Raw genomic sequence first — 14,899 nt, 5'->3', positions numbered from 1 at the left:
GATTGCTAATCCAATTAGAGATGGGTTTAATGTGCCCTAAAGTTACATGTGCTGTACTGACTTTCAATCATTTACGTACGCCCATACTAGTAATCTGATTCCACGGAGATGTTGTTGAACACTGTGGAAAAGGGCTGATAGTTCCAATCAAGAAAATTAGCTAGAGGGTGGATAATTATCATTTAGGTATAGTTTTAAAAAGTCATTACAGAATGCTTTTTTTTTTTGCATTTCATGAATAGGAAAGAGTTATTTCTGCTAAGTATAAAGATTTTATTTGATGTGAAATTAAATCACCCAGTTCACTAATTAAGACTTTGTTCTCTAGAAAGACATGTGCATAACATCTACAAAACTACAAGATCTCCTATCCAAGTGTGCTCCAAGCTCCATTCCCTGCACAATGGGTTGGCCAACCATGATAATAGCCAGGAGAGAGAGACATTGGATTAGGGCATACAATAGTTATTGGTAAAGTGTGAACTATTAGATGTTACAAGTGCACCAGTGAAAACTTTCATCCTACCTGCATGGCTTCCTTATCCGTACCTTTATGATGTGTTCATCAGAGATCTTATCATCAAATCCCACATACAGTCGGATGAAAACAGAATTGCTATATTGGCCACGAAGAGTAGCCAGGGTCTGCAGCATGCTGAACTTTCTTTCTGACCACAGTCCTTCAGGCCCAAGGTTTGATTCCATCACAGGCCAGCGGAAAGGAGAATGTTTCAGCATGTTTAAGAGGGGTTTTGCATCAGCCTTTTCTATCTTATCTGGTGAGAAAAAAAAAGGCATGATAAGGCACAAGTCTATGGTAAGCCCAATTTAACAGTGGCCATTAAAATATATAACATGTACATACAAAGACAGATCATTCATGTGTGCACAAAATAGCTTAAGCTTAGTCAATTTCAGTTATCAAAATTGCAGATGTCACTTTGTGTGGATGCACTCAGAAGGCCTCTATGATGGGTAACACTTTATATATGAGTTTCTAACAGTGCAATCCTAAGAACACTTTCTTGGGAGTAAGACCCATTGAACAGACCTAAATAAGATTCTTAGGAATGCAGGACAGCTTCCTAAAAGCATAACCTACTAACCTCTAGATTACTGGGAAGGAAGCATAAGCAATAGTTATGAATAGGGATGTGCAGCAAAAAAAGATTTGGTTTTCCTGCTTCATAAATCACGAAGTTGGAAATAAGCAATCGCTTCTTGGCTCGCTTCGAAATGCTCCAAAAATTCAGAGCACATTGAAGCTTCCCTGTCCCCATCCCGCAGCTTTCTCTTAACCCAATGGGCGGGGGGGGGGGGAGGGAGGGAATCCCTATCTCCCCTGCATCGAGTCAGTGAGCCAGTTTAAACTAGCTCCTTGCCGCTGCCTCCTCTTCACCCAACGCCAGGGAGGCGGGGAGTCTCTCTCCATCTCCATGGCATCAGGTCAGCAGGCCACCTCCCCGCTTCCCTGCCGCTGCCTTCACCCACTGCTGATGGGGCCCGGGAATTCCCTGGCCCCGTCAGCACCAGGTGAACGAGGCGCCTGGAGGCAAGGCGTAGGCTTCAGCCTGCCTCCCCACTGCCCCCTTCACCCACTGCTGACAGGGCCAGGGAACTCACTGGCCCCAACAGCACCAGGTGAACTAGGTGCTCGGCGGCGAGGAGCAGGCTGAAGCCTGCCTCCATGCTGCACCCTTCGCCCACTACTGACGGGGCCAGAGAACTCCCTGGCGCCGACAGAACGGGATGAACGAGGCACCTTGGGATGAGGCGCAGGCTGAAGCCAGCCTCCCCGCCGCTCTCTTCACCCGCTGCTGTTGGGGCCAGGGAACTCTCTGGCCCCAAAAGCAGCGGGTGAATGAGGCACCTGCCACCACCCTCACTCATTGCTGATGGGGCCAGGGAGTTTTCCAGCCCCGTCAGCAGTGGGCAAAAGGGGCAGCATGGAGGCGGGATTCAGCTCACCTCCACCAGCATCGAGTCAGTGAGCGGGGTGGCCAGTTTAAACTAGGCTGCTGCCTCCTCTTCACCCGACGCCAGGGAGGGTGGGAGTCTCTCTCCATCTCCATGGCATCTGGTCAGCAGCCCACCTCTCCGCCACTGCCTCCCCACTTCCCTGCCACTGCCTTCACCCACTGTTGATGGGGCCAGGGAACTTCCTGGCCCCAACAGCACTGGGTGAACAAGGCGCCTGAAGGCGAGGCACAGGCTGAAGCCCGCCTCCATGCTGCCCCCTTCACCCACTGCTGACGGGGCCAGAGAACTCCCTGGCCCCAACAGCACTGGGTGAATGAGGCGCCCGGGGACAAGGCACAGGCTGAAGCCAGCCTCCCTGGAACCGACAGCACCGGGTGAACGAGGCGCCTGGCGGCGAGGCACAGGCTGAAGCATGCCTCCCTACCACCCATTTCACCCACTGCTGATGGGGCCAGGGAACTCCCTGGCCCCATCAGCACCAGGTGAAAGGGGAAGCCCGGCAGTGAGGTGGAGGCTTAAGCCTGCAACCCGCCATTTTCTTAACTTGATGTGATAGGTGCAAGAGAATCTCCCCGTCCCTCATGCACCGAGAGAGCAGCTGCTGGCCTGCTGCACCCAGTGTGAGGGACAGGCAGATTCTCCCTTTCCTGTTGCTTTGGGTGACCGGGTGCCCATCAAGATGTTGCACGCGGTGCGAGAGGGGCGGGGAGATTCCCTCACCCCTCTCGCAGCAGCTCAGAAAGGGGCATTTTAAGCCCAGAAGCCTCCACTCAGCTGCTGGTTGGGGACCCCCCCCCCCCTTTCCGTGCTGCTGTGCAGTGGCACAAAAACGGGCATTTAAATTCCTTGACCTGACACTTCCCGAAGCTATACAAATAGCTTTGGGAATCTTTGAGTCGAGGTTTCCGAAATGGACCCGGCATGCTGGGACCATTTCGGAAATCCCAAACCTTTGTGAATCAGGTCCGATTCGGGTATTTTTGAGTTTGTTACCTACAACCTTGAAAATAAAAGTGAATTACTTACTCTCATTCATACATGAAGAATAAAGTATTTTGGCCTTCTGTACAGCTTCACTGTCCCGCCTTTTGCTCAAAGGTTTCTCAAGGAGGACTGAAAAGTAAAATGGGACCATAATTTTCTTTAACTGCTCTAGAGTTTCATTTTCATCAAATAACAAATCACTGGTGGTGCTGCTGGACACTTTTTGATTTTGCTACTACAGACTAACACGGCAAACTCCTTTGAACCTTTACACAAGCAAACTGATCCCCACATCAAAAGGAGCTGTTTGCATCTCCATATCAAAGGAGTTGTTTACATCCCTCCTCTCCTCCTCCCCTCCCCTCTCCTCCTCTATATTTGACCAGTTTCTTTCTGCCCTCCATGCAGGGCCGGATCTAGGGGGAGGGGCAGGGGGGTAGTCTGCCCCCGGGCACCGCCAGGGAGGGGGCGCCTGGAGCAGCTCCCAGCTGCCGGGGCGCGCAGGCGGCAGCATGGGCAGCCGCGCTGCCTTTTGCTTGCCCCGCGGGACAGGGGGCGGCCGGCTTGCAGTGCACCCCCTGTCCTGCAGGTCAGGCAAAGGGCAGCGCGGGTGCCCACGCCATTCGCTTGCTCCGCAGGAGAGGGGGCAGCCGGCCGCCCCCTGCCCCACGGGGCAGGTGCATGGTGCGGGCAGCCTCACAGGCTCCCGTGCTGCCTTTCGCTTGCCCCATGGGACAGGGGGCAGCCGGCTTGCACCGCACCCCATCCCGCAGGGCAGGCAAAGGGCAGCGCAGGCGCCCACACCATTTGCTTGCCCCGCAGGAGAGGGGGCAGCCTGCCACCCCCTGTCCCACGGGGCAGGTGAAAGACAGCGTGGGGGGCTGCAAAGCTGACCGTGCCATTTGCCTGCGGAGAAGCGAATGGCGTGGGCAGCTTCCCAGCCCTGCATGCTGCCTCCGGCGCCGGCGCGATGATGTCACCAAAATGACATCATCACGCTGCGTCGGGAGTGCGCGCGCACGCGCAAGGACCTACAAGCGTTGCCCCTGGCGCCGGGCACGCTAGATCTGGCCCTGCCTCCATGCATCTGACGAAGAGAACTGTGATTCTCGAAAGCTTATGCTACAATAAAATTGGTTAGTCTTAAAGGTGCTGCTGGACTCTTTTTGATTTTGCTACTACAGACTAACATGGCTAACTCCTCTGGACCTGTGTCCTTGGAATCGGTGCACGTTTTGGTTTCACATTAGTGAGGTGAATGCCAAAGGGATAAAGCGCTATTGGAAAAAGAGGCAGATGACTCTACTCCTTTATGGGTTAAATGAAAGCCTAAAATTGTTATCTCTCATATGAGGCAAAAGTTGAGTCAGACCATCGTACACTGAAATGCTGCTGCTATGGGAAACGCTTGATACAATTATACAGGTTAGTTCCATATATTTTTTGTCTTGTTCAGCATTGTATACAAATTTTGTTTTAAGATCTATGTTTCCAACATTGTGTGGCACCTGTATAATATCTATAACATTCTCATGGATTGTGTTTCTGGATACATTTATGCACTTTACACATTTATTATTTTTTTACCATGGTTTGTTGCCATGTTTCTCAATTTTATTTTTAAGGACAATATATTCATTCTTGTTTTTTAAAAAATATTCTTATAGATCCCCCTGAAGAAGCCTAGGCAAAATGTGTAGGGAAAGTATAATTGAATAAAATTATTCTTTCCCCCACTGCACCATTGTTTTGTTGTTGTTGTTGTTGTTGTTGTTGTTGTTGTTGTTGTTGTTGTTTTGCTCTATCATTGATATGGCCCTCATCACCCTTTTATAATAAGTCATTTGAGTGCCTCATTCCAAATTCTTTTGGACCAGTCTATTATTGATGGCGATAAGTATTGATGGCGAGTTCTTTCATTTCCAAGATCCTGCTATGCATATTCTTCAGTCAGCAAAGTTATAACTTATTCCAGACCATCATACATAATTCTTTAAAAACTCCCAACGAAGGCACCTAGGGCGCCAATGGTACTTCGTATTCAGTGACATTTTTTATCAACTCCAAGATTTTTACTGCAAAGATACAATCAGAGAGTATCTAAAGGAGCTGAGGGGACACATTAGGTCTGCATACCTCTTATGGTACGGAGAGCGGCAGTCTATGGGAGGGAGAACATGCAGTTGGGAGGGGAGTGCAGGCATCAGGCTCTCGCCGGGTGCCCCCCTTCCCCTCCGCTGGATGTGTGTGTGTGGGGGGGGGGGGTCTGTAAACTTCAATTAAATGGAGAGCCAAGCTGTAAGACCAGGATGCCTACATTCCCCATCAAAACCTGAGGGAAGCTGACAAGTGTCCAACCTGTGTCAGGCATCACTTGTAGCTTGGCTCAAAGTCCAGTGCTGGGAGGGTGTGCTGTTGCATCCCAAAGTCCAGCGCTGGGTTGCTGTGGCGCTAACTGCTGCCTTTTTGTTTCTATCTTGGAGGGACCCAGTTTATTTGATAGAGTGATTGGTGGGATATAAGATACAAAAGGTTGGAATTACTGAACTAGAACATCAAGAAATTTTCATGTGTACATTTATTAAAATGTAAACCTTATTTTGTTCATTTTTATCCTGCCCTTTCTCCAAGAAACTCAAAGCAGCATAAATATTCCTGACCTGCTCCATATTATTCTTACAACAACCCTGAGAGCAAAGTTATGCTAACAGCATGTGACTGGTCCAAGGTCACCCAGTGAACTTGATGGTAGAGCAGGCATTTGATCTTAGGTCACCTCATTTCTAGTCTAACATTCCAACAACCACACAACACTGGCAGTTCAACAGAATATTCTTTTGCATTTCAATTGTCTCACTTATCGGATGTTCAGTGGGGGAAAGGCTCAAAAGAGTTTAAGCTTCACAGTATCAAAGGAAAGGAAACCTCTTTTTTTAATCACAGATGAAGAACATCTAAACAAATTAACTTATTCTTCTTCTAGACCAAAACCATAAAACATGACTACTTCTAAAGGAAGTGTATCAGATTTCCTGTAATTAACCATCATTCATAGTCTTTCTCTTGGAAATGCGAACTCAGTGCTGGGACAGCTAAATATGTGCTCAAGGAACACAGTGAGGTGGTGGTGGTTGAGTTTTTTCCCTCCAGAATGCAGCCACAGAGACAAGAACTACATTTGCAATGGATGTTATCTTATTCCTTCCAGGTTACAGGCTGGATCGTATTGTTCTTTGTAGCTGGTCACCTATTCCTTCAAGACTGTCTTTATCATTTATCTGTTTATTTAGATTTATATCCATTTTGATTCCTAGGATTTTGGGGTACCTCTTCAGTTTTGCATTCTTAAAATGGAATGGGGAAGAGGTCACATATGCCTGTAGAATACAGCGCCTCAGTATCTGTAGCAGTATCTTTAGCAGAGTGGTTAAGTGGTTCGGCTGCAAATCAGCACTCTACTGGTTTGAATCCCACTGCCATGAGCTCAGTAGGTGGCCTTGGGTAAGTCACTCCTCTCAGCCCCAGCTTCCCAGCTGCATTGTGGGGATAATAATAACACTAACTTGTTCACCATAAGCTTGCTCTAGGGATACCTTGTGTTGCTTCCTCATTCTTCCTATAAACTCCCATTCTTACAAATATCTCAGGATATGTCAAGTCACTACCTTCCAGTGGCACCAGAAGTGATTTTTGCCTCTGATCAATTTGTGAATGGAGCATGGAGCTTTCAGGCCAGGAATACCTGCGTGCCTCATATGAACCAGCTAACTGGGGAGGTCAGGTGGCTACTATTAAAGGCAGTCCTGCCTCCTCAGAACAAACTTTTGCTGTTGTGGTTGTCCACCACACCACCCTTTGTAAAGGCAATATAGAGTTAGCTGGTAGCTTCAAGGGCAAGCAGAAATTGTCTGGGGTTCCTTCTTAAATTGGCCCAGAATATGGGGCATTCTTCACACATTGATGGGTAGGTGGGCTATTATTGATTAGACACTAACTAGGGATGGCAGAAACAGGGCAGGGCTGCTACTAAAAGATTTCAGATAAGTGGACAAGCCCCCAGCATACTGAAGGATGATTATTGCTACCCAACTGTTTGTGGACACCAGCATAACCTGAATCCTAGGTACTGCCTGGATGAAGGCGATAAGGTTCAGCACCTCATAGCATAAATTCTTCTGTACAGGCAAGGAAAAGCAAGGCACAAAGTGTAGTAGTGCTGAGTTTTGAGCCAGGGTGGATTTGTCCATACAGCATATTCTTGTGTTTATATTCTAGTATCACAGTTGGTTATTACCGAACATTTTCGTTCACTTTCCTATTCATACTTTCCTGCCCTTGCTGCAAACTCCCCAATCTCCCAAAGTATGCATTCCCATATTCAAACTGGATTTGTAATCTGGGTGACCAGAGTTACAAGGCACTTTACATTCTGAGTTAGATAACTGCAAAACACTTGAACCAAGATGCATAATAATAGAAAGTTCATCACTCGTCAAATTCTAGACTCAACAAAGAGTAGATTAGAAAAGCAGAAAAATATAATGCAAGTAAATGTATAGAAATATTTAAATATTAATATATCTATACATATATTTTTAAAAAAAACTTTAAAGCAGTATATAGTTAACCATGAGTGGAAGTATATAACACACTGCATCTGACAAAGAATGCTGTGGTTCTCGAAAGCTTATGCTACAATAAAGTTGGTTAGTCTTAAAGGTGCAACTGGACTCTTTATTATAACACATGGCAACTTTCTTCTGAGTAAATCTGCATAGGATTGGATTGTAAATGCTATATTTCTGTATTTTTTTAGTTACTAGTCATGTTCATTTCCCCAAATCATTTCAAAATTGCCCTCTAAGGGCTTCCCTGGCTTTCCCTTGACCTAATTTTCTACACCATACAGTCACTGAAGAGCAGCCAGGCTATCTCAGTGCAGGATTAACATCTAGCTTGAAATAAAAAATGAAAACAGCAGGTGCCAAAGCCAGTTGTTAACTGCTGCTCCAAGGCAATGGAATGCCATAACTTGCCTCATTAAACAAGTGCCATCGGAGCACTCCAAAGCAGGTTCAAAGTGTTCATGCTCTTCCTTCCAAACTCTGCAAATTGCTTTAGTGTCCATAACTCAATGATTTCTGCCAGGAGAGTTAAAAAGGCAAAGATGCTTATGTTGCTAAATGTCTCTCTCTGTCTCTGTCTCTCTCTCTTGGTGACCTAGCTCAGCAGAAAAACCCACATCAAATCATGCTCTAACTATTGCTTGCATGTGCACAAAACAGAAAGATAAAACAGCCATTAAACCAAAGTTCCATTCAAAGCATAAAATACGGTTTTTGTACATAGATCACAACACATAGAATGTCCTAGGTGAAAGAAGAACATAGGGATGAATGTGGACAAGAATGATATATCACTGAGCCAATATGATGTTAGATCCAATGTGGTGTAGTGGTTAGAAGTCCGGTTCAGGCAGTCAAAACTGTATATAGTGTATGTGTATGCTGAGGACTGGGATTGTGCCTATTGGCCCCATCCATGGTCATCTGTGCACACAGTTAAGCATCTGTAGTATGCCTAAACTGTACAAGTGTACTTTGGATAAGCTTTGTATATGTAGTCAACTCTTTTTTTTTTTGGTAGCATCCTGATTGCACATCCAAAGCCTGGAAGCATAAGCTTACATACATTGAAAGTTCACTGCTGGTATATGGCTATATGCACAGATGTCCAGGGCCAGAGCCACTGTTCTTTTCTAAACACTTACAGTGTAAATTATTTAGAGTGCCTAAACAGGGCAATGGCAAACCACCTCTGTTAGTCTCTTGCCATGAGAACCCCACCAGCTATGACTTGAGGGCACTCACCACCGCCACCAAACAGAGCAGAGTGTTGGGCTTAGAGTGGGGACAACTGAGTTCAAATGCCTGCTCAGTCATGATGCAAATTAAGTCTCCAAGCCTGGCCTCCTCATAGGAAGGAGAATATATTTAAGAATATACAGAACATTTGATGTACACTGGCTAGAGATCCTCAAAGGACTAAAATTGAAAAGAGTCCAGTAGCACCTTTAAGACTAACCAACTTTACTGTAGCATAAGCTTTTGAGAATCACAGTTCTCTTCATCAGATGCATCAGATGCGTCAGATGCATCTGACGAAGAGAACTGTGATTCTCGAAAGCTTATGCTACAGTAAAGTTGGTTAGTCTTAAAGGTGCTACTGGACTCTTTTCGATTTTGCTACTACAGACTAACACGGCTAACTCCTCTGGATCAAAGGATTAAGCCTCTGTTGGCAGTTACTTTTTCATTCCTTTTCTGATCTCTCTGTTCTCATCTTAAATGGAAAGATATGTCTGGAAATTACAGTTAATCACATTTTGAAACAAATTACAGATAATCCCAGGGCACTACAGCTATCTTCAATACTTTTCCAATGGTAAAACCATTTTGCGACCCTTGAAAGTTGTGTGCTTGGTTTCAAAAGTGATTGAGAAATATGAACAGTTAACCTATATGCTACCTCTATTGGCTTGCCTGCAATACAGATAATTTTATTACTATTATAATGAACCAATCACTCTGTCATTCAGCATTCTAACAAAGACATCAACAGGAAGCATCCAAACCTTTTCTGCCCCTGCCTCTTCCTTGCGGGACACAGAGGCTTCTCATGAAGTTGGTCTTCCCTTTTGCCTATTCTGGCCTCACCATTCATGCTTCTTGTCATCTCATAGATGTAGGCTATAACTAGTCCCAGAGGTGCTGATGACCCCCAGTCCCTGCTGGCATGCCAGTCCTTGATGCTATATTTCCTTATGATTCAGCACAAATACTGGCAAATGAAGCATAACAAAACATTGTCACGTGCCACAGAGCTGGGAGGGGCTGTGACTCAGTGGTAGTTGCCAACAAGCCTAGAGAAATGTTCTGTCCCTTTAAATAAAAGCTTAATAACATATTATTACCAAGTGCTGTTATTTACTCCCGTGCCATGAAAAGTTTCTACTGCTGATTTCCACACAGTCAGATATTAGTTTCATGTTCTCAATGCCCACACATGCACTACTCAATTTAGATCAAGACTGCGGCACACACAGAAAAAGGACTTCAGCCCTCCCCCCGCCCCCTGCCATTTTGGAAAATGCATGCTTTTCCTTGGGGTACATGCCCAGCATCTGGCTGCTAAGGTTTGTTCCCCGTCCTTCAGCCCATTTATTACTAAAAGGTTCCAAATTCACAAACAGACGCAAGAGAGCAACCTGGAAGACATAGGAAGCAGAGAAACCAGGACAGATATACACAGTTCCCCAGTTTCAAATCACCTTCTCCCAGAGTAGTTGTTCCTTTAAAAAAAAAATCTTCATGGTTCAGTTAAACATAGTAACACTTAAAGCAGTCAGCCACTTAAGTATGGCTGCCATCCATGTTCTCCTGGAATTACAGCGGATCTACAGAGAACAGCTCCCTGAGGAAATGGCAGCGTTGGGGGATAGATTGTACGGAATCACATACCTGCTGTGATCCCTCCCCTCCTCAAACTCTGCTCTCCCCAGGCTCTGCCCCAAAATCTCCAGGAATTTCCTAAACTGGAGTTGGCAACCCTCCTTTTAGAGTACTAAGACTTAAATGAATTTAAATGATACTGTTACCTCTCTAATAGTAAATGTCTATCATCTTCCCTTAAATAAAATACAGCCTACAATCCAAGAACACCTACAGGGTTTTTTTTTCCCTTTTAAATAAACCCGTTTTAAAGCTACCTAATTATACCCTTATGGTAAAAGTTACCTTTAATCTTACTTGCTATTTCTGGCTCCCACCACTGTCCCCATCTACAGGCGAAAACAGCATCAGTATGATTTTCATAACCTTCACACTAGTTACTCTTTTCTTCCTTGCTTTTTAATCAAAATGGAGATGGGGATAAGGTGGGTTACATCTGTTATGTAGTCAATCTATTTACCCTACTTTGGCACATAAAATGAAAAATGAATGTATTTCCTTTGAGAAAATTTAAAAAGCATTCCATTACTGCTGTCTCACTACAACCAGCCTAAAACATCTGACATTAACCATGTAATCCTAAGAACACTTTCTTGAGAGTAAGCCCCGTTGAATAGACCTCAGTAGAATTCGGAGTAAAACTGCTTAGGATTGATTTCTAAGAGAAAAGGACTTCTGGTGCAAAGTCTGTTACTTATACGTAACATCTCTGATTTAATATATTTACAAAACTGCATTTTAAGGATCGTACAAAAAACTCTTTCCAGTGTACAAGATGGAACTGGGAGGATGGCTGTAGGAATTAGTGGCAGAAAGCCTTCAACAGCCTCTGAGCCCCAGCTACTGCCCAACATTACCCAGTGCTAACACCAGCCATGACCATCTTCATTTAACAATTTAACACCATTAAACGTGGAGCAATTTGATGCATTTAGCATCTTAGAGAGTCAGTTCTTGTTCTGTTCTTCAGGAGCTTGCCAATTTCATTTTTAAAATATATTCAAAGTCATAGTTGTGATTTTTTATCCCAGGAAATCATGGCTTGACTTAAACACACAATTCTTAATTACAGAGTTGCATTTTTAATCTAGTGCATTCCAGGAAGGATTCTTTGAGAATAGTTCTAGTATCTGATTTCTATTTTCCCGGAACCTCCAGAAATAGACATAGGAGTCACAGAAGACAAACATCTGGAGTATTTAAGAACATGAGAAACGCTAAGTATATACTGTTCTTGCTGAAAATAACAATACAACAGCCACAATCCTCTAAAATTAGTTTCTACGTTTTAATTCAAACATCCATGTCTTTTCCAGAATTCTACAAAGGAAGAAGGAAAAAAGAAAAATGGAAGTAAAGACACTGGCACACTATACATTTTTAGCAGGACAGATAGCCAGGCTATTTAGTTCCCTGATAAGAGACTGAACAAAGATTTACCTCAGTTGGAACCTGAAAGTTTTGTGGATGGATTGCTAGACTAAAAAAGCAGTGGGGAGATAGTAATTGCAGGGCATTTATCTGTGTACACAAAGAGGTGGTGGAGTTGAAGTCATGCCTATTGGCCCCACCTTTATGCTCCACATGTTCTCGTGTGCCTATAGCCTACAATCACATACCCATATGTGCATAGGCTCTAGGATCCTCCATTTTCCAAGGGACTATCACACAATCTGAGAGCTGCATAAGCTCAGATATGTGCCCATAGCCTTCCAGACCCAACTGGGAGTCAGAAAGGGCTTGTAGGTGTAAACTTTCCTTTCATATATTAACAGAATATCTGTGTACTTGAGAGTGCCTTTAGCAGGCAGGTGGGGAACATGATCTGCCAAAAATTATTTCTTATTTATTTAATGTTTATCCTGCCCTTCCTTTAAGGTGGTCAAGGAAGAGTATATAATTCTCCGCTCTTTTGATTTATCCTTGCAACAACCCTTATAAGGTAGGTTAGACTGAGAGAAACTGATGGGCTCAATGTCAGCCATCCGAGCAGGGATTCAAACTGGCATCAGGGAAGGCCTCGGACTTTGTGCCCTCTTTATTGAGCTTCCAGGGCAACTTGTTGGCCACTATGTGCAACAGGATTCTGGGATAAATGGACCACTGGTCTAAACCAGAAGGGCTCTTTTGAAGTTTATGTGTTTGTAAAATATAGAGTCTTCAGACAAAATGCCTCTTTTGCTAGTCCCCCACCTTTATATAAATACACAAATGTAGAGACAAATGACCCTGAGGAGAAGCTACAATCTCAAAGAACGTTCTTATCAATGCTGATACTGATGCTGCATTCAAATGGAATGCATCAAGGAGCACCTTACTGTGCCGCTGCATGAAGACCACACAACATACTAAAGGAGACTTAATTGCTGTCAGTATTCTAAAAAAACCCTCTCCTGATACTCACTTTTTACCCTAAATACTTTTTGACACTTGGAAACAAGTTATTAATAGATTTAGCATTCATGACAAAGAGCAATCAGCGTGTGCAAATGTTCAGCTAATGAGGATTTAATTAATATGGGCTTCCATGGAGATTTTATGAAACTATATCCCATAAATCAAATGAAATTGATATGATATTCCAAGAAACAACAAACATTTTATAGGAAAGAAACTAAATGATGATAATCATAATAATAGCCTCCAAATACATGTGTTTTTCCCAAGATGCAATTTTCTTAAGTAACGTTTCACAATACTATGAATGTTTTCATGGAAATAGTCATCAGACAGATTTGTTTATACACAAATCTTATTTATACACATAGAAATGTCACATTTCTAGAATGTGGCCCAAATTATTAGAGCACAAAAACTTATGCCATAATAAGTATATTGGACCTTCAGGCATTCTGCTATTTTTGGTCAGAGCAAAGGTTGGCTGCATGTTGCAATGGCAAAAGTCATGGAATCAGGATTTAATGTATGCATGAGATTTGTTTTGAATGCCAGTCAACCCTAAGAACATGTGAAAAAAGGAATGGGGAAACTGCAACTGATATGGTGCAGACTGCAGAGTATATTTTCCTTACCACTCAGTCACACTACAGAATTTAGTTATGTCAGGATATTTACAAACTCAACATCCCTGTTCCCCAGACCCCAGTTCATTCCACATACATACACAAGCTCTCATGAGGAATTAAAGAAAAATGTCTTTCAAAATGTTTTGAGCAGACTATATGAGGGAAATCGATAACTTTTTTTTTCCAGCAGCATTTTTAAATCAGGAGAATTGGTGGAGTTATGCAGTACAGAAACAGCCATGGGACAAATAGGAACGTTGCTTTGTAAATTGTTTGTAAACATTTTTGGAACTCAAAAGCGGAAACAAGATCAGTATAAACCCTTTATTATAAGTATTTGTACTGCTTGCATCCACAGAGCTAAATAAAACTGTCTGTCTGATCAAGAGACATGAACTCTCAAAACACAAAGGTGGTGTCTCTCTCTTGACCAAGGAACACCACAGCAATCTTGTGGCTCAGATGATGTACAGCCATAAAAACCTCTCTCAGGAACCAAAATCATCTCATTTTCTCATCCTTGGTTTCCCACATAGCCATTACAACAACAGCTCATTAGACTAGCATTAAAGCCTACACAGTTTCCTGACTCTTCACCATCTATTCCAGTGTGTTTTTGTAAGTAGAAAATTTAACAGCTAAACCAGAGTGTTTTTGATCAATCCTACAGCATTACACCTATGTGATGAAGTTTGTGCCAGAAATGATATTATGTTGATCTGATAGGTCCCCACCGCCCCCTGCATTCGCTCACTGCATGCTTGTGCTGGGCTGGCAAGCCTAGTAGTTGTGTAAACTGGAGTCAATTCCAGATTCAGTACAAAATATCTACACTTAACAGATCTTGTGCAGCAAAGGCTGGGAAATGTCTTTCTCTGCTTGAGAGTCACTGCAATTCTGAGAATGCAATACCAAACTAGATGGACCAAAGTCGACTGGCACAGTATAAGTCAGCTTCATACATTCAGTTACTGAAAGGACAATGTGCTTAAAGGAATGTCAATGTACCATCTTGATGGTGGAAAGTGCCATCAAGAAGACTGGAGGAGGACAATATCTGGAGCCCTATGCCTTACTGCTGAGCAGGAAGGACACAGAGGGCAGAGTTCCAGGTGGAGAAGGCTGGAAGTGCACAGGAGTGAGAGGAGAGAGGCAGCAACAGGGAGTGAGAACAGGCACATGGTGAGCACCAGGATGTTCAGCCCTGGTCTAAGGCCATAGGATGGTGACAATGTCACATCCAGGTTAGTGCATCAGCCGATTCTCTAGAAACTATATGTTCTTTCCAGAGTATCAGCTGACGTGCTGATGTCTGGCCAAACCCCCAAATGTTACATAAAGTTCATACATAGTGTAATGTCATTACTACCCCCCCCCCATTGTTCTCCCACTAGCCCC

General features: G+C 43.9%; 1 protein-coding gene across 1 annotated transcript in view; it reads right to left on the bottom strand.

Annotated features, from left to right (window-relative positions):
* The window catches only part of PHEX (phosphate regulating endopeptidase X-linked), a 177,050-nt gene that overhangs the window by 138,514 nt on the left and 23,637 nt on the right, over positions 1–14,899 (bottom strand). The window contains exons 4-5 of the mRNA XM_054974975.1: positions 3,007–3,093; positions 550–776 (exon numbers count right to left, since the gene is read on the bottom strand). Of these exons, the coding sequence (XP_054830950.1) occupies positions 550–776; positions 3,007–3,093 (314 nt within the window). The remainder of the gene's footprint in view (positions 1–549; positions 777–3,006; positions 3,094–14,899) is intronic.

This window comes from Eublepharis macularius, chromosome 3 (assembly GCF_028583425.1).
Source record: "Eublepharis macularius isolate TG4126 chromosome 3, MPM_Emac_v1.0, whole genome shotgun sequence".
Lineage (NCBI taxonomy): Eukaryota > Metazoa > Chordata > Lepidosauria > Squamata > Eublepharidae > Eublepharis > Eublepharis macularius.
Note: the sequence above shows the minus strand (reverse complement) of the source record. Positions and strands in the feature narration are given on the sequence as shown.